The sequence below is a fragment of the Rhinolophus sinicus genome, linkage group LG13, assembly GCF_036562045.2.
Source record: "Rhinolophus sinicus isolate RSC01 linkage group LG13, ASM3656204v1, whole genome shotgun sequence".
Taxonomy (NCBI): domain Eukaryota; kingdom Metazoa; phylum Chordata; class Mammalia; order Chiroptera; family Rhinolophidae; genus Rhinolophus; species Rhinolophus sinicus.
Window position 1 is genome coordinate 29,585,366 of NC_133762.1, and position 25,028 is coordinate 29,610,393.

General features: G+C 46.0%; 1 protein-coding gene across 1 annotated transcript in view; it reads left to right on the top strand.

Annotated features, from left to right (window-relative positions):
• Nucleotides 1–6,807: 6,807 nt before the first annotated feature.
• Nucleotides 6,808–25,028, top strand: part of JPH2 (junctophilin 2) — a 60,913-nt gene continuing 42,692 nt past the window's right edge. The window contains exon 1 of the mRNA XM_019748720.2: nucleotides 6,808–7,762. Coding sequence (XP_019604279.2) covers nucleotides 7,384–7,762 — 379 coding nt within the window. The 5' untranslated portion in view covers nucleotides 6,808–7,383. The remainder of the gene's footprint in view (nucleotides 7,763–25,028) is intronic.

Here is a 25,028-nt window from a genome sequence, read left to right on the forward strand (position 1 = left end):
TACTGTTTGAGAGACTTATTCACCATTACTAAACAAACCTCTGCTGGCGCTGTTCACCTAGAGGCATATTGCCATGCCGTTTCTCCAGAAGCAGCCTGGAGGGGGCTGCTTCAGCTGGAAGGAGGGGCTGTAATATTTGAAACCAGTGTGCGTCTTCATCTATATAGCATTTTAACATATGGCATGTTTCAGTTGTGATGTAGATCTCATACCTCAGTTTCTAATGTTCTGGATTGGTGGATATTATCTCTCTGCACTGTCCTCGTACCTCAGCAACCCCAAAAGAGAATTTTATGTGTGCTGTATCCTGTATTTCTGCTCAAGCATCCCAAAAAGCCCCCCAAAGTTTGGTAAAAAATCTGTCCTCAGTTTCACCTAGAGGATGAATCCCTGTCTTTTTCAGGTGGCTCCAAAGTGAATTTTACATATGCCACGTAACTTTTAATTCAGACCATCCTAAGCATACTCATCAAATTTAGTGAAAAGTTATCCAGCCTTCTTAACACAATGTTAACAGAAAATATATTTTATTTAGGTGACAAAATAAGTTTTACTCTTTACTAAAACCTCACCATCGGCAGCAGTTCTGGAAGTTTTTCGTCTCGGCTCGTTTATGCTTACGAATTGAGCATCCAAGGAGCACTCGCTTATGTGGGTTATATTTATCAATATTTACCATATTAGAAATTAAAATTAAGAAAATTTAAAAATATGCATTTAAAAATAATATAAATCCATTTATGTTCATATAAAATTTTAAATTGGAAAATAACTTTTCCAAAGCAAAAATATTTAGTGAAAAGAGTGGCATTGTGTTACGTTTTTGCAAATCTCTGGCTTAATTGAAGATAGTTAGGTTCTCCTATCTGCTGCATTCAATTTTTTGTGATGTTGCATATCAGGTGACCTCTGGGAAACTACACTTGTGAGACAGTGAACTTGAAAAAGGTAAATCTGTGAATATCAGGAAAACAGCTTTTACTTCAAATATCCTCTGATAGAATGGATTCACAGATCACACTTTGAGAACCACTAATCAGCCATTAGCATTTGTAAGGGTACTTGCCACCCACCTTCACCTCCACAACTCGTGTCTTGCTTCCCTTTTTTCACTGGAGAGTGGTGGAGCAAGTGGGCTTAACGTGTAATGACAAGCGGGGGAAAAAGCACACGCTAGAGTGGGACTAATGAATTTAGCAATATCTAATCAGTTTACTTAGCAATATGCAATAGCAAAAGACAAAGGCAATTAATAGAATATGCTAATGACAGAAAGTAAAGGTGGTTAAGACTAAAATGTGCCAAAGAAGCTCACCAAACTGGAGGAAAAACAACACTGGAACAGTCAGGAATCAAAACCTTGCTAGGTCTGCAGCTGAGAAAAACTCAGGCGTCTCCCACTGCTGCTTGCTAGTTCCCAAGAATGCTAGTATGATGAAAAAAAATCACCAAGGATGGATGACAAACACACTGCCAACTGAGGTCTGTCTTACATCTTTTTTTTCTTCTTCAGATGTACATTAGAGCCAAGCTTCTTGTTCTTGTCTCCCCGTCAAGGAATGGCCAGTTCCGGAAGAGTTCGGCAGCCACTGATACAAAAAAAAATACCACTTACCCCGCTGAAGGGCCAGTTCATTCAGAAAAACAATAATTACTGTTCTCTCCTGGGACTATCGGCCCAAGGCTTTTCAAAGCCTGGCAACATGCCTGTCACATCATTCTGATATTAGTTATTTCTCCCCTTCATTTGCTGATGCCGGCAAGACAGCACCATCATCCCGTGTCCTGCTGGGAACAAGGCAAGGGAGAAATTTTCTTAACCCTAAGCTAACCAATACCTCACGTGCAGTCTCACGGGAGGGAACCCCACATGCAATCTCTCATGTGGGGGAACAAAGGAACAAAAACAAGACAAAAGATAATCATCACCACCTCATACGTAGTCTCTCATGTGAGGGATCAAAAACTAACCTTAATGTGACCAACCACCTCACATGGGGGAGACTGACATTGCCCCACATAAGGGAAACAGACAAAAAAAACTAACAACCAACGAAGGCAAATTTTCTTAACATCTTCCCGACAACATGTTACTTGAATTCAGATGGTTTCTAAGTCTCTTAAGGCCTTTTGGGTTTGCTTTTCAAACCACTGCACTGGTTATTCTGTGTATTCACATAATAGTTGCCAGACAATGAAGAATGATGCCCATTCGTTTCATACAAAGCTGTGAGGAAGGTGCCAGAATTGAAAATGACCAAGTTCCAATGGCCAAGTAACCTGGTGAAGAAATCCATACTTGGACGAAAGCTTAGGCATCTCAGATTTGTGGGAATGAGTTGTAAGTACATCTCAGTCAGAATCTTCTTCAGAACTTGAATCCTGAAGCTAAGTTACTCTGCTCAAACCCACTTGGGCCAACTTTAATATGTGTCCCTCTTTGGAACATTTGATCTCTTGTGAGTGTGACTTATTGAACCAATCTTTGATGCATCCTGGAAAATGGATTCAGGTTGTGGATTGAGGAATTTTTACTCTGATGTTTTCAAGAGGAGCATCCTGCCGTGCCTTTCACAATTATTCATTGAACATTCATTCATTCATTTATCCAACACGTGTCAGGTGCCCACGACACAGCAGACACACTGTACTATGTGCTGGGAATAGAACAGTAAGTGAACAACAAAGTGCTCCAGAGAGAGAGGGATTAGGAGATAGTAAGGGCTGGGGCAGGGGAGGGGCTGCTACTTTGGTGGGGGCGGGGGGTCAGAGAAGCTTCTGTGATAAGGTGATATTGGAGCTAAGACCTGAAGAAAGAAAGGGAATGAGCCACGTGGGTATTTGGGGGAAGAGCATTCCTAGCAGGAGAAACAGCTAGGATATTTGTGGCTTGAAGCAGGCGAGGTCACAGAAGCAGAGGCCAGGGGCAGATCATGGAGGACCTTGGAGGCCATTTTAAAGGCTTTGACTTCTGAGGAGATAGGGAACCATCTGGAGGTGGGGTTTGGAGGACAGGAGGGGCATGATATCAGACTTGACTCTTAAAAGAGCCCTGGCTGCAGTGTGTGGAGTAGAGGAGGGGAGAAGGAGAAGGGGAAGCAAGGAGGGCAGTTAGGAGGCTATTGCGGTCGTTTCTAGTGGCTTGGACACTTGGCAGGGCAGGAAAGATGTATTCTGAAATTATTTTGAAGGTAGAGCTGAAGGGATTTGCTGATGGACGTAGAGTATGAGAGAAAGACTGGAATTAAGGAATTCTCCAAAGGTTTTAATAAGCTGGGAGGTGGCTGGAAGAGCAGATCTGAGAGGAGAAATTGAGAGTTTGGTTTTGATCTTGTCAAGTCTGAGATGCTTGTGACATATCATGTTGACTTGGTTGAGAATATGACCGAAAACCAGGAGAGAGGTACAGGCTGGAGATACAAATTTAGGAGCCATCAGTATATGGATGTTATTTAAATTATGTGACAGAGGTGGATCACTTAGGAAGCGAATGTAGGTAAAGACTGTCGTTGGACCAAGCTCTGGGACATTCCCAAGGTATAGAGGGCAAGAGGCTGAGGAGGAAACAGCAAACGACTGAGCAGGAGCAGCCAGTGAGGCAGGAGCAGAACCAAGAGAGGAGTCCTAGAAGTCAAGTGGGAAAGCATTTCAAGAAGGGGGTTGTCAGTTGACAAGTACTGCAGAGGAGAGTTGAGGGGCACCCACTAGGTGCAGGCACTGGGCATACAAAGATGAGCGAGTGCCAGGCAGGAAGGAGGTGTGCATAAATGGTTTTGGAATGAAGCTAATACTCGCTTCAAACAACTAGTTTGGGGGAGGAGCCAGCGTGTGGGAAGGCACCTAACCCAGCCAGGCATCTTGTCTGGGGAGGTGAATGCTTCTTCAGCTGAGTCTTCAATGCTGAGGAGAATGCAAGTGGATCTCTCTGTGCAGTGCTCTGTTCTGGATTTTCATTCCCTTCCCTCCAGGCTCCCTAGGAAGCAGTCAAGCTTTGAGAAGTTGAGAAGAAGCAGGAAGCAATTGACTGCCCCATCTCACCAAAGAACCATGGAGCAAGAGAAGACCCAGGAAAAGAAGCGAATGGGATAGATACCTTTAAACACAGCTTAAATTCATTCCAAGTTTAGTAAATTCCATTTTGTGGGAATTGGTTTTCCTAAGGAAAATCTGTTGTAATGCACATACGGCCACAAGAGGTCTCCCTTTCCCTAAAACGCACTAGTTTAAAGGGCGGGGCCAAAAGGTGACGGCGGATCAGAAAGCTCAACACCGGGCAGGTAAGGCCAGCAGCAAAATTGGCAACGAATTTACTTAAAATTTTAAGAAATCAAAATGTCCTTTTAGCAATAACATAGTTTATCCATTTAAAAATGAAAAACCACAAGGTAATGTTGAGTAAACACGTATTGGGGAGAGTAAGGAGTGCATCAGTGTCAAGACACTTAATATTTAGGGTGTTGATTCTCTCTTCCCTCTTTGGTGACTATTAAGCATGATAGTTTAAAAAGCAACTTATCATGTGAGGATAATATGAATAATAGCTAACATTGATTAGGTGTTTAGTGTGTTCTAAGCCTTTTTACAGTATCGACTCATGTAATGCTCACCTAACCCTATAAGGTAAATACTGTTATCCTTAATACTAATAATCCTTTGAGGGAGGTACTTTTACAGATGAAGAATTTGTGGCTTAGAGAATTTAACAATTGGTCCAAGGTCACACAGATTGTGAGGGGGCAGACCTGGGATTTGAACACATATCTACCTCCACTACTATTACCCTCTATAGACTATGGTAAGTAAGCAGATTCATGAATATGGAAATGTTATTAAGAAACCATTTCTTAATTTGAAACCATACAGTGGTTCTTAACCAGGAATGAGAGTCAGAGTCATCTTACGAGCTTCTAAAAAGAATGCAACTGCTCCAGCCTTCCCCCAGGACAGTATAATTCATTAGGTTGGAGGTGGGGCGGGGGTCTGGAATCCGTTTGTGTTTTTCAGTTCTACAGGTGATTCCTCTGTGTATCTGCTGTTGGTAGGAAGCTGCACGGATGAACGGTGGCTAAATTTATGCAGGCGGAACAGCTCATTAGGACACAGCAACCACCCAGACTTAGAACAGGATTATGGTGATTTGCTCGGCATTTAACTACAAAGGGTAGTTGAACTTGGGCAACCCAAACTCCTCTGGTGTCTAGTTGAGATGCTCTTTTCTCTCCCCTTGAGAGCAAAGCTGGAAAGAAACTTGTGATTTGCCAAAGACCTGGGTGAGAAATGGCAAAAGCAGAACTCTCTGGGGGGCAGCATTGAGGTGTTCTTAGCAGTGAACTGTGAAAGCAGGCTGTCGGTCAACCTGGCTGGGTGGTGAGACAAAACCCAAATGATACCGTCTTTATCCACTGCTATTGGCTGCCTGTCAGCTTGGCAAACAGCCAGCAATAGTGAGCTCAGAGACTGGGTGTTGCTACTTGGGGGTGAAACACGGACACAGAAGAGGCTCTTTCAGGCAGAGGGCTGTAAATAAGGAAGGAACCAAGTTTAAGGACTAGGAATCAGCTGGGTGGAAGGGAGAGAACATTTTCTCTCCATTTCTGAAATGAATGAAACTTGTGCAGTGACTTGAAGTAGCCTAAGTCACCATGGGATTTGGGTCAGATAATAAAATAGTCTAATATTCAGAAAGGTCTCCTGCCTTTTTCTTTTTCCTTCCTATTTATTTATTTATTTATTTATTTATTTATTTATTTTTTATTTTTTTAGTGATTTCTATCCTCCCCTCTCCTATTACACACACACACACACACACACACACACACACACACACTTCCTATTCTTGGTGGCTCCAACCTTTCCCGGAATACTCTATGCTCCTGTTAACCCTGGGTTCAACTGGAATTTTCAGTCACCAGCCCTGGCCACAGCTTCATGTCATGGAGATTGATTTGTCCCTTTCACTGGAGTTTGGTGGGAACCTGAGTGCTGGGAATCCACCCAGCCCCTTCACTCCTGACGCTGCCTCCCAGGCTCTTAGGACACCAGAGAGAAAGAGAGCTTGGAGGGATAATTAGAAAAGAAAAAAAAATCATGATCTTTGAGTATTTCTGCGACGAACTCATGATAACGCAACAGGAAACCCTGTGTCCCAGAGATAGAGGACAGAGTCCTTGCCCTTCAGAGGCGGTATTTACCCTTTAGCGGAGACAAAAATGGAGTGGTCGGTGCCTTTTGCACTAGGTTCTTCTCAGGATTTTCCCAGGGTTCCTGGATGGAGGGAACTTGGGGTTGTGCTTGAGCACTGGACTCAGATTTGCTCTATCTTCCAGACTCTGTTTCCAGAACCTCACCTCTTTTCCTGAGATCCCTCCTGTGCTTTCAAACGCATATGTGAAACCAAGCCTGTTCCTTTCTCTTTGGGTCACCAGATTCCTTTTTGGGGTTGGCAATGTTGCCATAGCCCCAGGACCTGTGAGGGCATGTGAGCAGTGGTGGGGCTGAGATTTGCCCTGGGGGGTTTTAAGTGTGCCAGGACTGGGTGTTCCCCTAGTCCTCCCTCCCCGATTCCTCTACCCCCTCCCTTCCTGCAGACTCAGAGGACCCTGAAGGTGGAAGAGAACGCTTACCCAGGGGAAGGAAAGCCACAAGAATGCCCCCGCTGCCTACACTTCATTCTCAGCTTCCCTGCTTTTCATCCTTCCAGCCACTCCCAGGGTCCGAAGCACTAGCCCAATTTGAAACACCCCTCCCACTTTGAAGGAGGCTGGGCTGGCCAGGGGGTTATTTTGGGAGCAGCTTCTGAGATCCAATGGCCTTGTTAGGGCAACACTGACCTTTCTGTCCGGGGAGGAGGGCAGGATTGGAGAGGGGCGGGGCAGCGGGGAGATGACAGCCTTACACACCCACGGGGTGGAGGAGAAGGGGGCCAGCGGGCTGCAGGAATTCAGCCTGGGGGGAGGCTGGGACTGTCGTCTAGGAGAATTTCCCCTCTTTGAAACAGACTGGGGACCTTGCCACCCCACCCCTTCACTGTGCTTCTTAAAGGGATCACAGCATTTTTCCTTTGACTCCATGGAAGGCAGACTTGGGACGCTCTGTGGAGACTTTGCATCGTTCCTTCCCACTTCCTTCCCAGCTGGTAGCCTTCCTCTGGCTGACTGACTGAGTGGGGACTTCCCAGGCATGGCACTGACCAGCCGACCCACTTGTGACTTGGCTCTTGGGCTTGGTCAGCCTCTGGTGGCATCTTGCTTTCCCCCTGCTGGGGTGTGGCCGTGGTGAGTGGGGGGCCCAGTCCTGAGCAAGCTTGGAGAGGGTCACTGGCACCCCCCATTGCCTTCTCCCCCCAAGCTGGAGGACAGTGAGGTTGTCAGGGGCTATGATGAGATGAGCGGGGGCCGCTTTGACTTTGATGATGGTGGGGCCTACTGTGGGGGCTGGGAGAACGGAAAGGCCCATGGGCACGGATTGTGCACTGGCCCCAAGGGCCAGGGTGAATACTCGGGCTCCTGGAACTTTGGCTTTGAAGTGGCAGGCGTCTACACCTGGCCCAGTGGAAACACCTTCGAGGGATACTGGAGCCAGGGCAAACGGCATGGGCTGGGCATAGAAACCAAGGGACGCTGGTTCTACAAGGGCGAGTGGACACACGGCTTCAAAGGACGCTATGGAACCCGGCAGAGCAGCAGCAGTGGTGCCAAGTATGAGGGCACTTGGAATAATGGCCTGCAGGACGGCTATGGCACTGAGACCTATGCAGATGGAGGTAAGCCCAGCTTGGGGTCTGCAGAGCTGGGGTAGGGGCCAGACGGGTGAGGAGCACTGGTGGAGGGAGGGAGGAGCGGGGGGGCCATTGGGTGCAGAATCAGAGGGGCCAGGATGGTATTTGCTGTGTGGCTTCAGGCAAGCTGCTCTACATCTCTCAGTATCCATTTCCTTGTTAGTAGAGGTGGAGCCAATAACAGGGCTGTTGAGAAGATTGGCAGGAGTGCTTATTACAAGGCCTGCCGTATAAATGTCCACTCAACGCACATTTAGTAAGACGTAAGTGCTATGTTTGCATGCGAGGTATACGATCAGCTGTGGAATATACTGTAGCTTGTACTCTAGAAGAATTGGGGTTTAGGCTCAAGTTTGCCATGAAAAGTATTTTCAAGCAATAGATCATGAAGTATCCATCCATCCATCCATCCATCCATCCATCCATCCATCCATCCATCCATCCAGGCATCCATGCATCTTTTTGTTCAGTGCATATTTCTGTGATACGTCCTATTTGCCAGGCATTGTAAAAGGGTTAGATATACAGAGGAGTAAGACACAGCCTATGGCATCCAAGATAGGCTTGTAGACAATCAATTATACACAACTAAGTACAGAGTCCTGTGGCAGAAGAGAAGAATGCTTTGGGAGAGGTGACATCTGAGCTGGATCTTGATGGGAAAATTGCATTTGTGAGGATGGGAGTGGGAGAGAGGAATGAGTAAAAAGCGCAGAAGCATGAGAGGACTCCGTGGGTTAAGGAAACAGAGAGGAATTTTCTGTGGCGAAATAGCCCCAGGAAGTGGCAGAGCAGATGTCACCTCGTCCACTGGGTGTAACTTTGGACAGATCACTTCTCTGGGCCTCAGTTTCCTCACCCATAAAATGGGGTGTTTTAGAATATCAGTACTTCTCAAAATGTGGTTAGTGGACAGGCAGCATCATCTGTCTGCCAGTTAGAAATGTAAATTCAGGAGTTCCCCTTCAACCTTCTAAATCAGAAGCTCTGAGGGTCGGCCCTGACATCTGTTTTAAGCTGGTCTAGCAATTGTTAACGCATGTCAAAATTTAAGAAGTATTGCTTTAAATGAGGGGCTTGAAAACTATAGCTAGCAGACCAGACTGGCTTGCTGCCTGTGTTTGCACAGCTTGAGAGCTGAGAACGGTTTTACATTTGAAATGTTTAGGAAAAAAAAAATTTTTGAAAGAAGAACACTAGTTTGTAACACGTGAAAATTGTATGAAAGTCCCTACATAACATCCTTAATTTTGCCTCTTGGCCCCTCAAAGCCTGAAATATTTACTATTCAACTCTACAGGAAAAGTTTGCAGGCTCCTGCTTTAAATGTTCATTCAGGTTCCGTCCAGTTCAGGATAATCCTATGAAGTCTCCCTAACGTGTCCCATTGGGAAGAGGCACTGACGCAGATAACGCAAACCTATGGCTAATTAAAAAACTACATATGTGGCATCAGAGTGCATTCATAGTGTATTATATTTGTCACTAGTCTGCTCTCTTTATGGCGGAGGGCAGGATGTGGGCAGTCTGGACGGGGCTAGCTGGGGCAGGAAGGGGCACAGTCAGCCCAGGGTGGCAGGTTTGCTCAAGTTGTGGCGTTTGAATATATAGAGAGCAGCCTCTGGTGCAGGATAGGCTCCTGACTAGGCTGCCAGTTGGTGGGTGTCTGGTGGAGGCTTGCCCTTGAATGAGTCTGGATGTGGATGAGGTGGTGTCTCTGGAGTTTTGGTGGGTGCAGTGGTAGCAACACAGCACTGGCTGGAATTTGGCAGCACTGAGGGCACAGTCTGGTGCCTCACTTTCTAATTTGGTGACCTTGAGCTGTTTGTTGAACCTCTGCATTCAATTCACCAGATGTTTATGCCCTACACTGTGCTAAGCACTGGGGACAAGCAGACAGCGAGCCTCAGTTTCTCCGGCTGTAAGGTGGAGATAATCCTTGAGTGCTTGCCAGGCACCAGTGACCTATGCGAAATGGTACACAGTACACGTGGGCCAAATGTTTCCCTCTTCCCTCTCTCCAAACCAAGGTGTGTGTGTGTTGGGGCCTGAAGGTGAGGCACAGGGACACACATTTCTGGGAACCTATGGACTGATCTCCCAATATGTCTAAAAGGGGGGAAACCCATTCATTCATTCATTCATTCATTCATTCATTCATTCATTCATTTGACCAATGTTATGGGTCAGTTACCATCCCACAGCAAGTTCCAGGGACCAGGGCAGTGTGCAAGCACAGTCCTCAGGGAATTCCCTGTCTCATGAAGAAGACAGAAATAAACTGGAAAACAAACTCAATGTAATTTCCAGAAGTTTTGAGTGTTATGAAAAAAGTAGCAGAGAAGAAAAAGGGTGATATTTTTGGGTAGGGTGTTTTGAGAAGCAGGATGGAGAGGATGTGAGAGGGAGTGAAGGCTTCCTTCCGAACGTAAAAGGGATCAAATATATGGTGATGGAAAGAGAACTGACTCTGGGTGGTGAACACACAATGTGACCTATAAATGATGTATTACAGAATTGTACACCTGAAACCTATGTAACTTTACTAACCATTGGGACCCCAATAAACTTTAATTAAAAAAAAACAACACGACTTCCTTTCAGTCAGAGGGAATGACAATTGCAAAGGCCCTGAGGCAGGACTGGGTTTGGCATGTCTGAGGAACAGCAAGAATGCCAGCGTGACTGAAGGGAGAAGGCTGGGGTTGGCGCTGGAGTCGTGGGCATGGGCCAGATCACAGAGGCTTTGCAGGGCCCTGGGTTTGATCCTAGGTGTGCCCAGGTACCCGGAAGACCTGCTGCTCTGGTTTCTAGAGGCCCAGACTCTTCTGAATGAGACAACCCCAGGCGGCTTGGAAACCTCACAGAGCCTCTCTCCCAAGCCACACACGAGGTGCAACTCTCCAAAATTAGATATGGCCACTGCTTTGGAAAATGTCTTTAATCAACCTGTCATCAGTTCCCCGAGGGTTTGTTGAGGACCTGCCCTTTGCCCCATTCTGGGTAGCACCGAAGGGAATGTGGACAAATAAGATCCTGTGATTGGAGCGGTTGGGAGTTGGGCAGCCCTGGGTTACGACACCTCCTGCCCCTACCATGTTACTTAACTTCTCAGAGCCTTAGTTTCCTTATCTATAAAATGGATTTATCCTAATCCCTCCTAAGATTTCTCACGGAATAAAGAGGTACTATCGTGGCTCTTATTACTATTACCTATCATTCATTCATTCAATAGATATTTGCTGGGTGATTATTATGAAGCCAGCACAACATGCACTACACTGAGTGGCGGTGGTGGGGGGAGAGTATCGACATGAACAGAATGGAAAAGGTCCCTGCTTTCCAGAGACTCTAACACAAAATGGTACTAATAGTGTGTTGGGTGCCAGGCAGGGGAGTGCTATTACGAAGTAAGGGAGCGAGAGGGGGGCAGCTAACCAAACGGAGACCTTCAGGGAGGAATAAGTGGCAAGCCGGGCTCTGAAGTAAGGAACGCGCCAGGTGACAAGGGTGGAGGACAAGTGCTCCAGGTTGAGAGAACACAGTGTACAAAACCAGGAGGTCCCAAACTTGCTGTCCAGCCGGAGATCAAGCTGCAATTTGCATCTTTTTTTTTTTCTTCAAAGATTTTATTGGGGAAGGGGAACAGGACTCTATTGGGGAACAGTGTGTACTTCCAGGATATTTTCCAAGTCAAGTTGTTGTCCTTTCAGTCTTAGTTGTGGAGGGCACAGCTCAGCTCCAGGTCCAGTTGCTGTTGTTAGTTGCAGGGGGCACAGCCCACCATCCCTTGCAGGAGTTGAACCGGCAACCTTGTGGTTGAGAGGACGCGCTCCAACCAACTGAGCCATCTGGGAGCTCAGCGGCAGCTCAGCTCAAGGTGCCGTGTTCAATCTTAGTTGTAGGGGGCAGAGCCCACCATCCCTTGTAGGAGTTGAACCGGCAACCTTGTGGTTGAGAGCCCACTGGCCCATGTGGGAATCAAACCAGCAGCCTTCGGAGTTAGGAGCACAGAGCTCCAACTGCCTGAGCCACCAGGCCAGCCCTGCAATTTGCATCTTATCCCCATTTTTGAGAAGTAGTGATCAAAGGGACAGCGCGTCTCATTTCTTCCACTCCCCAACTTACCTTGCAGTCAAATGTTACAGGTGACTGCTGGCTCTAAACCAAAGAAAACAGCAGTTTTTCAAACTGAAGGTGTTGACCCATTAATAGGTGGTGAAAGCAATTTACCTGCATTTTTAAAAAATGAAAGAATAGAATAGAATTAGAATAGAAATTATCAGAGTGTTTCATAAAGAATTAGATATTATTCCCTGAAACATTTGTTCAGTTGGATATCTATATAGTGTGTATTAAAACATCTGTGTTTATGTGTGTGTCATAATGTCAAGTGTATTTCTTACTGTAGGTCATGGTCAAAGAAGTTTGAAAATCACTGTTCTAAAGTGACTTGACCTGGCATCTTCATCGAAGCCCCTACCATTCCCACCTCCACAGACCCTCACTCTCCTCCATGCTTGTCACTTTGGCTGGAGGTTAAGCTCTCCAGTTCTCTTGTGGGAAGGGGAAGATGGCATAGGCCAAGGAACTCAGGCCTCCCAAGCCCTGCTATAAGCCTCTTGGCACCCCTCCCCTGCCTATAGCTCTCATTCCTCCCCTGGCCATATAGAGCCAAGCTGAAAATAGCTGCTGGCTTAAAACTCCAAAGCAGGCGTACTCAGGGCCCTAAGTAGTACTGTGTTGTATAGCTGACTGGCTGTTCCCACCCCAGAGACCCACAGACTCCAGGACTAGAAGAGCCATTTGTGATTGTTGCTTTGCTTTCCGAGGTTCTTGACCTGAAGCTGCAGGCAAGATGTGTGCATAGGTGCATGGACAATCCATGTTTTCCTGGGAGGTGTTTCCTCAGAGAGCCGTCAGAGTCTCAACATAACTGGTGCTCAAACAAGTTCCCCAACCATTGATCTAGTTCAATAATCCCCTTCCCAAAATGTGCAGTGGAAAAACCAGGCCCAAGGTTGACCTTTTCCATCAAGCTAGTAATAATGACAGTTAACATTTTGTGAGTGTGTACCAAGTGCCAGGCGCTGTTCTTGGCACGTGGCACATGTGTCATTTAAATTTTCACAACAACCTCATTGGAAAGGACTGCTATTATCCCATATTTTATAGAGAGGAAACTGAGACCCTTTTTGAGATCATTTAAGTATTCTCACTCACAGCCCTTAGCTAATAAGAGGCAGAGATAGAATTTGATAATAATGAGTGATAATTACCTATTTCGTATTATAAGTATTTTAATCAATGACAAACAACTATACAAAATAGTTAGGACTGGCTACATAATTTGTGGGACCCAGTGAAAAATGAAAATGTAGGGTCCCTTCTTCAAAGTCATTAAGAATTTCAAGATGGTGACAGAAGAGCAGGAAACGAAGTGCAATACCCTAAGCACAGGGGGCTGTGTGACCGCTCAGGTTGAATGCCCATGAAGCTGGCCTTGACAATAGTCACATGTAAGTGCATCTGTCATTTACTGAGTCTTTACTATGTACCAGGCTCTGCGCTAAGAATCTTACATGGATTGTATTACTTGGCTTCTTAACAACTCAGCCACTACACCAGTGCCTTTCAAATGTTTATGATTGCAACCTACTGAAGATATGTATTTCACATTGTAATTCTGTGCACACACACACACAATATGAAACTGAAACAAATCACCATGAACCAATATTTCCCTTCTATATGCATTACTTGCTATTTTCTCTTTTATTTGATCTTGTAGCAGGAACTATAATTCCGTCTTATTGAGAGAATTAAATGATACCTTGATATAGGTAAAGCACTCAGAACCAAGTTTGGCCTCTGGTTAGTGCTTTTATTTATTATTACATGCTGGAAAGATGGTACTTTTATATTTAACTATGACAACTGGGTCAAAAGCCCAAGATTCTATGCTCTAAATATGCTCATTTTTTTCTCCTGCCCAAAGCTGATGACTTCAGCCCATTTTAGTCCAATTGACTCTCAACATGGGAACTAAATAATTTGCCAGGATAGAGAAGTGAGCAATACTTGGTGTCACATTATCTGAGCCTGTGATATGTGTTCCTTGAAGCAACTTAACCTCCATATTTAATTTAATTGCCTCCCAAAGGAATATTTTTCCTGTTGATCTGTTTGTCTATCTTTATGCCCATATCACACTGCCTTGGTTACTGGAGTTTTATAGTAAGTTTTAAACCAGAATAAATCCTCCAATTTTGCTCTTCTTGTTCTAGACTGTTTGGGTTATTCTAGGTCATTTCCATTTCTATATATATTATAAAAGCGGCATGTCGCTTTCTACTGCAAAGCCTGCTGGGAATTTGATTAAAAGTACATTAGATCTAAACATCAATATGGAGAGAATGGACATCTTAACAGCCTTGAGTATTCCAATCCATGAACATGGTACATATCCCTATTTATTTAGGTCTTCTTTAATTTCACTCAGCAATGTTTTGCAGGTTCCAGTGTCTGGTACATCATTTGTTGAATATAATTAACAAGTATTTTTTTTTTACAATATTGTAAATGACATTTTAAATTTCACTTTTCCAATTGTTCATTGCTGGGTCATAGAAATATAATTATTTTCATGTATTGACTTTGAATCCTTTTACCTTCCTAAATTAATTTCTTAGTTCTAGTCGGATTGTTTTGTTTTTCAGATTTAAGAGGAGCATCTTTTAACTTAAAATTTCTTGATTGCTATTAAAAAATCAAAATCCTAAGAGAATCTGACAGTGCTGAAGGGAGACACGTGGTACGTAAACACTCGGGGTTTAGAGTAGCCAGATCTGGGTTCAAATCCCAATCGTGTCACTTCTTAACTCCGTGAACGTGGGCATGCCATGTAACCTTTCCGAGCTTCCATTTCCTTTTTTCCATTAGGGATGTGAAAATCTCCCTCAAAATATGGTTGAAACAATAGAATGAGATAATACATAAAAAACACTTAACATAAGGCCTGCCACATAGAACATGCTGGAACATATTCTTTCTGTATTTCTTGCACAGTCTAAAGGGCGCACTAATTCAGGGTGGCCTGAATCATAGCTGTGCTGGTTTAGGGAGAATACGTTAGCACAAAAACTAGCTTTTGATTTTGGAGCAGTTAAGAAGCCAAGATTTTGATTCACTTAGTTCTGACTTGAGTCCTGCCAGCGTAGATGGAACCCATGCCAGGCACGATTCCATTTCAAATGTAGAATCAGCATAATTTAACCTCATCTTAAAAATCTCATGTCCCAGTTCACAGCCAGGGGTCAGAGTGACAGCCGGCTGAGATGATGTCACACCAGCTTCTTGGCATTATCTGGGACCCCAGGGGAGCAGAGCGGACCCTCAAAAAGACAGGAAAGGGGACTTAATTACTCCTTCCTCTCTGCAGCCTTGTTTTCTTGAGGCATGTGTCCAATTGGCCAAGTCCCCCAGACGTGTCCCTGTCCAAGTCCAGTCCTCTGGGATTCATCCAGCTTGCTTGCTTCCAGGGTCTGCTAATTCCGTGTCCCCAGCAGCTGTTCCCTGGACTAGCCCTTGTTGCCACACCCTTATGCGGAATGTCCAGTGTCATTTTCTGAGGGCCTTGGGTGAGAGTGGGGTGTGGGGTGAGGGGGTTGCTTCCTGCCATAGACCGGAGGGTCATCCTTGTTCTTGCCTAGCCTTCCCAAGCCAGAGCCACAGAGCAAGTGCACGGTTAGGTCTGGTCACAAGTGAAGCGTCCAGGACCCCTGCTTGCTCCTGTGTAACTGAGAGACGACGGGTCCTGACCTAGCTGACAAAATCCACAGAGTGCTCCAGGGGCAGTGGGAACTCCAGGACCCCCCACTCTCCAGTAAGCACACTGTGTCCGCAAGTGCCCAAGCACATGGCAGCTGACCACTCTATGGACAGTGTAGAGTTGGGGCCACACACTGAGCCCTGCAGGAAATGCTGTTTGGCATGCACAATGGTTTTTTTTTATTTCTTCTACTGTTAATTCAATTGGAATCCTTTATGGATGCCATCTTCACAGAGTGACCACATTTCACATCACGGATGGCAGCACAATCTGACAATATGGGCCCTTGATGGGATGTACAGGGAAGGACACAGCATCACCTACATAACATTCCTACCAGTAAGGTGTGGAGGGGGGCATTTCGTGCAGGGCTTTTAGGACGCTGTAAGAATTTGGCTTCTACTTTGAGAAAAAGGGGGACTATAAAAGTAACGTGGTCTGACTTTGTTTAAAGGGATTCTGTCTTGAGAGACTGTTTGGGGGAGAGGAGGTGGAGCCGAAAAAGGGTAGAGGCAGGGAGACCAATTAGTGAGTTGATGCAGTAATACAGGTGAGAAGCGACAGTGCCTTGGACCACCGTCTCGTCGCAGTAGAGATGGAGAGAAGTGGTTGAACTCTGGATCCACACGTGTTTTGGTGGTAGAGCCGAGAGATTTCTGTGGTTAGATTGGATGGGGGAACAAGAGAAAGAGGAGTCAAGGATGGTTCCAAGGCTTCAGCCACAGAAGGATGGCATTGTCCTAACCCGAGATAGGAGGAGGGTTTGAAGAGGGAAGGTCAGGAGATCAGTGTTGGACATCGTGAGTGAGAAATGCCTGTTAAACATGCCACATGGGCATGAGGGTTGTGCGGACGCCTGCATACCGACAGGGGCCTGAATGACCACTGCGGGGCCTCCTGAACCCCAGACCCTCTCCCCTGATCCCGTTTGTCTTCTCCTGCCACACACCCAATTATTTCTGGTTTCCAAAGCCGCAGGATTGCTGAGCTGACCCGATGCCTGGCAAAGGGGCTTTCATCCAGGCCACAGGCCCCGGGGCTGTCAGCACCCAGGCCACGTCACCTGGTTAATCCCCTGCTTCTTGTGCGAGCTGTGGGGCTTCATCCGGGGCAGCAGCCTCTGGATGTGGGGGTGGTGGAGCCCTGCAGGCTACGAGGACTTGTCATACGTGGCTGCAACCCGACCCTGCTCCCTGGAGCTGGTCACAAATGCCGCCAGCTCCTCCACTTAGGGTCACCTAGCGTTGATCCTGGGAAACCCGAGACAGTGGAGCTTTGATGGGCGGCAGCATTTGGGAACCACGAGAAGGGAGTTGGTGCCACCTTGCAGGCCAGCCAGAGAGCTAGGCCTTGGGATTATTCTGGGAAAAACAGAGCACAGTCTAAATGCTCACACAGAGGGGACTGTTCAACTCTCTCATGAGATCGTGCCATCAAGTACAAATCCGTGAAAAAGACAGAGGCGGACCCACCTACCCTCATATGGAAAGGAATCTAAGACACTTGGAGAGAACAGAAGCCATTCAACAAATATTTACTGAGTGCTTACTATGCGCTAGGCAGTGTTCTCAGTGACAGGGCACTGTTCTCGGTGGCAGAGTGGGGGACAGCTAACCTTTTGGTCTGTTTATTTGTACAGGCTTGTAAATGAGTAGGAAAAAAAGCCCAGAAAGACTTCAATTGTTAACAGCAATTACCCCTGAGGCGACAGTACACAGTTTTGTTCTTTTTAAATATTCCTCTGCTGTTAGAAATTTTATGCAATGAGCATATGTTTGTAATTTTTTTTAAACAGTGCCCTCCCCCAACACATAAATGACATTTATGTCCAGACATGAGAAGAAACCTTCAGGGTACAAAAAATGTTTGGGGGCTCTAAGCAGAATTCTCCAGAATCTAGGCTCAGATGTCAAATAATCTCCCTTTGTTCCTCCTCATTCTGGGGTATTCAGCTCTTCATGCAAGGCAGGACATCTGTGTTTTAGTCCTAGCTGAGCCTGGCTGTGTGGCCTTGGGCAGGTCCCTCTACCTCTCTGTGCCCTAGCTTCCTCCTCTGTATAATGAGGGCGCTGAACCACACGTACTCCTAAGGGTAAGTCGATTTTCTCTCAGATGTTACACCAGCTAACTGACCGTGGCTGCCTGGAGACGTGGTGAGGGGAGACTGCATGGCCTTATTAAGACTCAACAGCGCAACCAATTAGCAATGTCTGCTGTGGACACAGGGTAAGGAAGAGGTGGCCCAAGTGACAGATTATTTGTTGCCTTGGACTAGATGGTCTCCAGGGTCCACTCCAGCTGTGACCTCCTCAGGGCGGAGATATTCTTACTGTCCCTCTAGTTGAGGTTGTACATGAACGTGTTGCACATTTGAAGGTATTATCAACACGCCAGTCTGTATTAAACATGGGGTGCTGGCACTAGCTCCTAACCAGCTCATGAGAGCCCACTGTTAAATTTTCAGAAATTTTGTGAGCTGGCTGTTCTACTGTTGGTAGTTTGATTGGCCATGATGGGAATATTTCTATGATAGAAACTGACTAACCTTACAAATCAGGGTTGTTTGTTTATTTTCCCAAAAAGCTGTTTTACCAGTGTACCACTGAACACTGTGCTAATACGAAATGCCCGCTTTTCCTTCTCACCCGGACTTAGGATGACCAGCCATCCTGGTTTGCCTGGGAACAGTCCTGGTTTTAGTATTGAAAGCCCCATACCACAGAAAACCCTTCCATCTCAGGCAAATTGGGATAACTGGTCACCCTGCAGTCCTTTCCCATGAAGGGAGGGGAGTCAGCATTTGTTGAGAGTCTGAGATCTCTGCTACATAACCTATGTGCTACTCACAGCAACTCTGCAGAGTAAACTTGCTAGGTTTACGTTGTTGAGCAGCGATAGATTCAAAGAGAACTTGTCCAAGACCATGTATTTGTTCATTCATTTGACAACATTTGCTGAATGTCAGTCATCACACTGATTGCTGGAGATGCTGCAGTGAATTCTGGAGCATGAATTCTAATAGCAGAGACCAGCCCTGGACAGTGATTTCATTACAAGAGGAGATAAATAATGTGAAGGGAAAGTAGCAGAGTTTATGAGCTGATAACAGGGGAACCTAGTCTGGTTGGATAGTCAGAGGAGGCTTCCTTAAGGAAGCGACGTTGAGAGTAAGATCTGAAGGGTGAATAGGGGTTAACAGAGTGACAGGAGAGCCACATTCTGCCAGGCAAAAGGCACATTAGATGCAAAGCCTTGGAGGTGGGAATGGAGTCTGTTGTGTGCAAGAAAAGCCTGCGGTGCAGAGACTGAGGGAGGAAGTGGGGTAGGAGAGGCTGGAGAGCTGGCAGGCCCAGGTCATGAGGGTTTCGTGACCACAGTGAGGAGTTGGAACTTCCTCCTATGGAAGATGCTGCAGGACACCCTCAGACCAGGATCCTCGTCCCCTTAGCTGCTGGGAGAGTTGACTGCTGATGGCTCATAGCTGGGCATTACCTTCTGTCCAAGGGAGGTGCCTCACTCTGTGGGCAGCCCGTAGCTAATGACTGCTAATACAGGAGTACAAAGACCTGGCCTCTTGGTTTGATTTTTGACATCTTTGAAGGGCCAGCTCCAGAGATCCCCACGGGATCAGCTGAGGCCTCGGTTGCAACTGTTTAACTTCTTTCACTATCAAATCTTACTTCCTTCTTTCCAGGGGTTCACTCCGAGAGCACTCCTTTGCTCCCCAAATCACTCACTTGCGATCTCAGTGTCAGGATATGTTTCCTAGGAACCAAGCGAATCCTCCCTCACGGCACTGGGAAGCCACTGCAGAGTTTTAAGTGGGGTAACTGGATCATATTTGCATCTTACAACGGAGGTGATTCTGGTGGCAGTGAAGGGTGGATTGCGTTGGGGGAGGCGGGAGACCAGGGGAGGTGCTGTTGGAGTCAACCAGGGAGGACTGGTGTGGCCTGGACTGGAAGGATGGGTGGAGATAAAGAGGCTGGGGAATTTCAGGGACACTCAGAATCAGGTCTATCTGTTTCCGTTATTCTTTATTGCCTCTAAAGAGGTCTCAGGCTTGACTTGCTTTCTCTGGGACACTGGGTCCATGGTCTTTATTAAGATGGGTTAGAGCCAAGCTGGGATGGGCCCCCTATACTCAAGAGTGTATGAATGTCCATGACGCGGGCAGGCATGTCCCCCACAATGGCATTCCTGGTTTACTGGTCAGGTTTTGGTGTGCTTGGACAGCAGCCACTGCTCCCTGGACTCTCTGGTGCCCCCTCCCCTACCTGCCATGCTCCATGTTAAACCCTGTCTGAAATCTATTGATGATGCTTCCTTGGTCTTGCCCAATGGTTTGTGCTAACATCTGAGACGATGTGAGAGGACATGGAGAAGGACCAGGGACGGCTGTTAGACAAAATAGGCAAGATACAGACCAAGATAGCAGCCATTGGAGGTAGGAAGTGAGGAGTGTCGCAAGCAATGAGAGCTTGGAGGAAGGTTGGTGGCCTGGGGAGGTTTCCTGAAGGAGGTGGCTTTGCAACTAGGTTCTGGCAGATTTGGGAAGACAAAGCTGAGAAGGCAAATCGGGTCCAGGTCAGGAAGACACTGGCCTGTCAGGTAAGGACTTTAACAGGCAGTGGGGACTCCTGGAGAGGGGCTCTTCCTGATGACCTTCTCACCATCTCTGTTCAGTCCTCCAGGGACACTGACATTTGGACCTTGGACAGTTTCCTAGAAATAGGCAGGTGTTACTGGCCAGAAGGGGGGTGTTCTCAGTGTCCATTCTCTATTTGGAGACAGAGTCCCTGGTCTGGCCCAGAGGTCTCTTCTCTGTCTCACAGTGGACACTGGATCTCCCAGACTTCCCTTGGGTTTCTGAAATGGTCATGCTTTCTTCAGAGCTGAGCTTTGGGTGAGGACTTCTGAAGCTTTAACTTATAAAGGACATCCTCAGATTCTTAGCAGTACAGAGGAGAACGTGTCGGGACACGTGTGAGTAACTGCCAACAACTGCTATCCTTGTGTGATTATGAGCAAGTCATTTAAATTCTTAGTATCAATTTTTTCAACTGTGAAATCAGAATGATAATACCTGTATCTGTCAGGATTTTTTTTTTTTTTTTTTTTGTCTGCAGGTAACAGAAAACCCTAACTCCAAATGATTTAAACCAGCACTTTCCATAGAAATATAATGTGGGCTACATATGTAATTTTAAAATTTCTAGTAGCCACATTAGAAAAGGTGAAATTAATTTTTATAATATATTTTATTTATTACCTTATCCAAAATATTATAATTTCTACATGTAATCAATATGTAATTATTAGTGAGCTATTTTACGTTCTTTTTTGTACTAATTCTTTGCAATTTGGTGCTCAATAACCATAGTCTAGGGGCTACCCTACGGAACAGCACAGACTTGAACAATAAGGATATTTATGATTTTACATAAACAAGAATCCAGAAGTAGGGCAGTCTCAGAATTGGTTAATTTGGAGGTTCAACAACATCAACAAGGACCCAGGTTCTTACCACCTTTTTGCTCTGCCATCCATGGAATGTCAGTCTTGTTCTCAGCTAGTTCACCTCATGGTGCCAAGAGGGCTGCCATAGCTCCCGGGGTCATCCTCACATGCAAGAACACCCAGCCACAGATGAAAGTATGTTTCTCTGCATGTTGGTCTATATATGAACTAAGAACTCTTCCCTGCCTCCCTGGCCCCACCTCTCCAGCTGACTTCCCCTCGGGTCTTGATGCCAGATTTCATCACATGCTCATATCTGATCCAATCATTGGCAAGATGGATAGTTCTGAATGTCTGGTTTGGAGCATCATGATTTAACCCTGGATTGGGAAATTTTCTCTGAGTCGCATGGGGGAGGACTGGACCTTGGAATATAACTGAGGTTCTGTCAGCCAAGAAGAACAGAACTGCTGTTGGGTAACACACAGTATCCACACAATACCTACTTCCCTGACCTCCCAGGTTAACTGATGGAGTTTCTCATTGTTTGTCTTGCATTCTTATAAGGTATACTCTACAACTTCCAGTTTCTGTTGGTTTCTTTAAAGTGGAGTGAGAAGTCAAAGACACTTGCAGAAAAATCTGAGTGTAGGAAATGTCTAGATTTTTATAATTTTGTTCCCAGTCTTTTATAGTTATTCATGCTAAATTTGAGGGCAATTTCTACGGAAATCCTTTGTGGAAATCCAAAAGCACTCAGTTTGTTTTTAGAGAAATAAACCTTCTTTTTCATAGTCGTCTGGTTTAGCTAATAACTATTCATACATCACGTAATATCAGTAATGAGCACAAGTGAAGTAAACAGATTTAGGGACAGTCTTAAATAAACATACAACTCCACATGTGGGTACAGAGCATGGGACTTGCTAGAAAATGGTCTGCCTGCCAGGTCCATCAGGGGGCTAAGGACATCAGTTAACAGGTTTTACAGAAGACACCGGAGCACGTTGGTTAATTGGAAGTCAGTGGAGAGGTTTTATAACTCTCACTCCAGGTCGCATATTAGAATCATCTGAGGTGCTTAAAAAATCTCCAGTATTCCCTTCAATAAAGTCATAATCTCTGGCCTGGAGTATGGATTTTGTATTATAGATGTGGCTTCTAGAAACTACTCTGTCATGTGTGTTTAGGGGTGTGGAGGCAGGTCTCCCTGATAAATAGATCCCCAAATTTTCTTCCTCCCAAGGTTGGAAGCCATGAGGCCTCCCTGAGTCAGGGGGGGTGACCAAACCAGTGAAAGCTGGGCCTTTCCAGGTACAAGCAAGCAAGCCGACCGAGGCAGAAAACTGAAGCTGGTCTCATTCTCTCCCTCTGAGTTCTCTCTGTCCTCCCTGGCTCCTTTTCATCTTTCCAGCCAATCCTTTCTAGGCCAGCTTTTCTGAACAAAGACTCTGATCTGTCAAAAAGCTAGTCTTTATTGAGCACTTACTGTGAGCCAGCCGCCTCACATAAAGTTCACTTAGTCATCGATTAACCAACCCTCCCCACTCCACTGCCACCCAAGACCTGGCCCATCATCTCTCTGGAGCACTGCTGTGGCTGCCTGACATTTATTTTTGTGATGGCTGATTAAATCTAGTCTACCCCTGGCGCTAGACTCCAGGCCCCTGAGGGCAGGGACCATGTTATTTATTTATCACTGTATCCCCAGCACCTAGCACCAAGATTGCAGGATCCACGGCAAACACTTGCTGAGTACAAAGGAATGAATGAACAACCATACGAAGTAGCTCTCATCACCTCCATTTTACAGAAGGACAAACTGAGGTTTAGTGGGCTTAACTAATTTATGCCTGTTTTAGAACTATGCAGTGTCAGAGTGAAGGTTAAAACGCAGGTTATCCTATACTAAACCAGAAGGGCAACTGTAGGGAGAAGGCGATATTCAGATTTTATGACATTTAGGAGCCTGGTCAGAGGGCCGGGGCTGTATTTGCATGGTTATGACCCTCACCAGCCTTTTACAAGTATCCCAGTAACCCCCAGCGTTGGAGCTGCTAAACATGCTTGGCAACCAGTGCCAATCACTACTGAGCATGTACCCTGTACTGAGTCATGAGGGAAATGAGAAGAGGTGGTTTCTGCCCCTGGAAGAACGTGGGGTACCCGTCAGAAGATACAGGTCCATCAGATGTTTACCAAGGACTTCCTCTGGCCCGGCAACTGTGCTAGATGCTGGGACCATCTAGGAATAACTGGACATGGCTTCCTCCCTCTTAGAAGCTAGACTCTGGTAAGAAAGACTTATGGTGATCAAATGGTTATAATGATCTAATTGCAAATGGGAAAAGTATCAAGAAGAAGTACAACGTGACATGACATCATGTGACAGTACTCAGGACGTAGAGTTCGAGAAATCTTCCCGGGTGAAGTCCCATTTAAGCTAAAGCTTGAACTATCAATAGAAGTTGGCCAGGGAAGGAGGGAGGAGAAGAGCAGGTGAAGAAGAGGAAGGGAAGCGTGTGCAAAGGCCCTGAGGTGAGAAGGCAAATGTGACTGGAGAGCTATTCAAAGTAAGTCAGGAGAGGTGGGAATGAGCAGCCCACGCCAGGCCTTGAAGGCTGCTGAGAATCTTGCTCCTCACCCCAGGGCAGTGGAAAACCCTGCAGTTTATACAAGGCCAAGTGAGGGGGCCAGCCCAAAGGGTATCAGGAGGCACTTCCACAAAGGGCCTCTCTCAGCCAGACGGCTGCCGACTGGGTTCTCCTTCTCTCCCCTTCAAATGCCTTCCTATCCGCAGGGAGTACTACCCTGTCTTAGAGAGGGTCAGGCTGGGGACGGCCCCAAAACTTGGCTTTTCCCCTTTCCCAGGGCCCTGTCACTCCCAGCCTCCCCTGGGTGTCTGCCTCCTGCCATTCACTTATAAGTTTCCTAATATAGCCTGGCCATTTCCTTCCCAACTGGTGGTCAAGAGCTGTTCTCCTGTTGCAATCTGTTTTTTGTGGGCTTAAAGGGACCATGTCAGCCCATCTCATATCCAATTTAAGCTAAAGGAAGGATTAATTTCACAAACTTGTCCAATCTAGAGACTAGGTATCTTCTTTCTTTCCTCCAGTTTTCCATCTTCTCTGCTCTATTTTTGTTCACTTTCCCTTTTCATATTATATTTTTCTTCTTTCCTCTGAGACAAGTGGAAGGAGCAAAGCTAGACATGAATGTGAGTTTTGGTGCTGGTGTATTTATTACCTGTGTCATCTTGGGGGAATCTTTTTTTTTTTTAATTTTTATTGGGGAATATTGGGGAACAGTGTGTTTTGCCATCAGCTCCAAGTCAAGTCGTTGTTTTCAATCTAGTTGTGGAGGGCACAGCTCACTGGCCCATGTGGGAATCGAACCGGCCACCTTGGTATTATGAGCGCTGCACTCTAACCAATGGCCGCCCCCTAGGTGAATCTTATAGGAACCATTACATACCTGTCTGGTCATTTTCACAGAGCTGTTTTCAGATCGATAGAGCAGAAAGGAGAGCATAAACAGTTATGGAATGCATTCATTCATTCAACAAATATTTGTTGAGCACACAACGATATAGCAGTGAACAAAAAAAATGAATCCTTGCCTTTATGGAACTTACATTCCAGTGAGAAAGATGGTCAATAAACAAAAGCAAAAGCAAAATATATATTACATTAGATATGCTATGAGGAAAAAAAGCAAATAAGGGAGACACAAAACCTCGGGTGGGGATTATAATTTTAAATAGGGTGGTCAGGGAGGCTTCACTGAGGTGACATTAGAGTAAAGGCTTGGAGATGGTGAGGGAGTGGGCCAGGCAGTTATCTGCAGGAAGAGTATTCCAGGCAGAGGGAACAGCCAATGCAAAGGCCCTGCCTGAGGCAGGACAATGATTAGTGTGGGGGAGGGACAGCAAGGGGGCCTTTGTGGCCAGAGTGGAGTGAG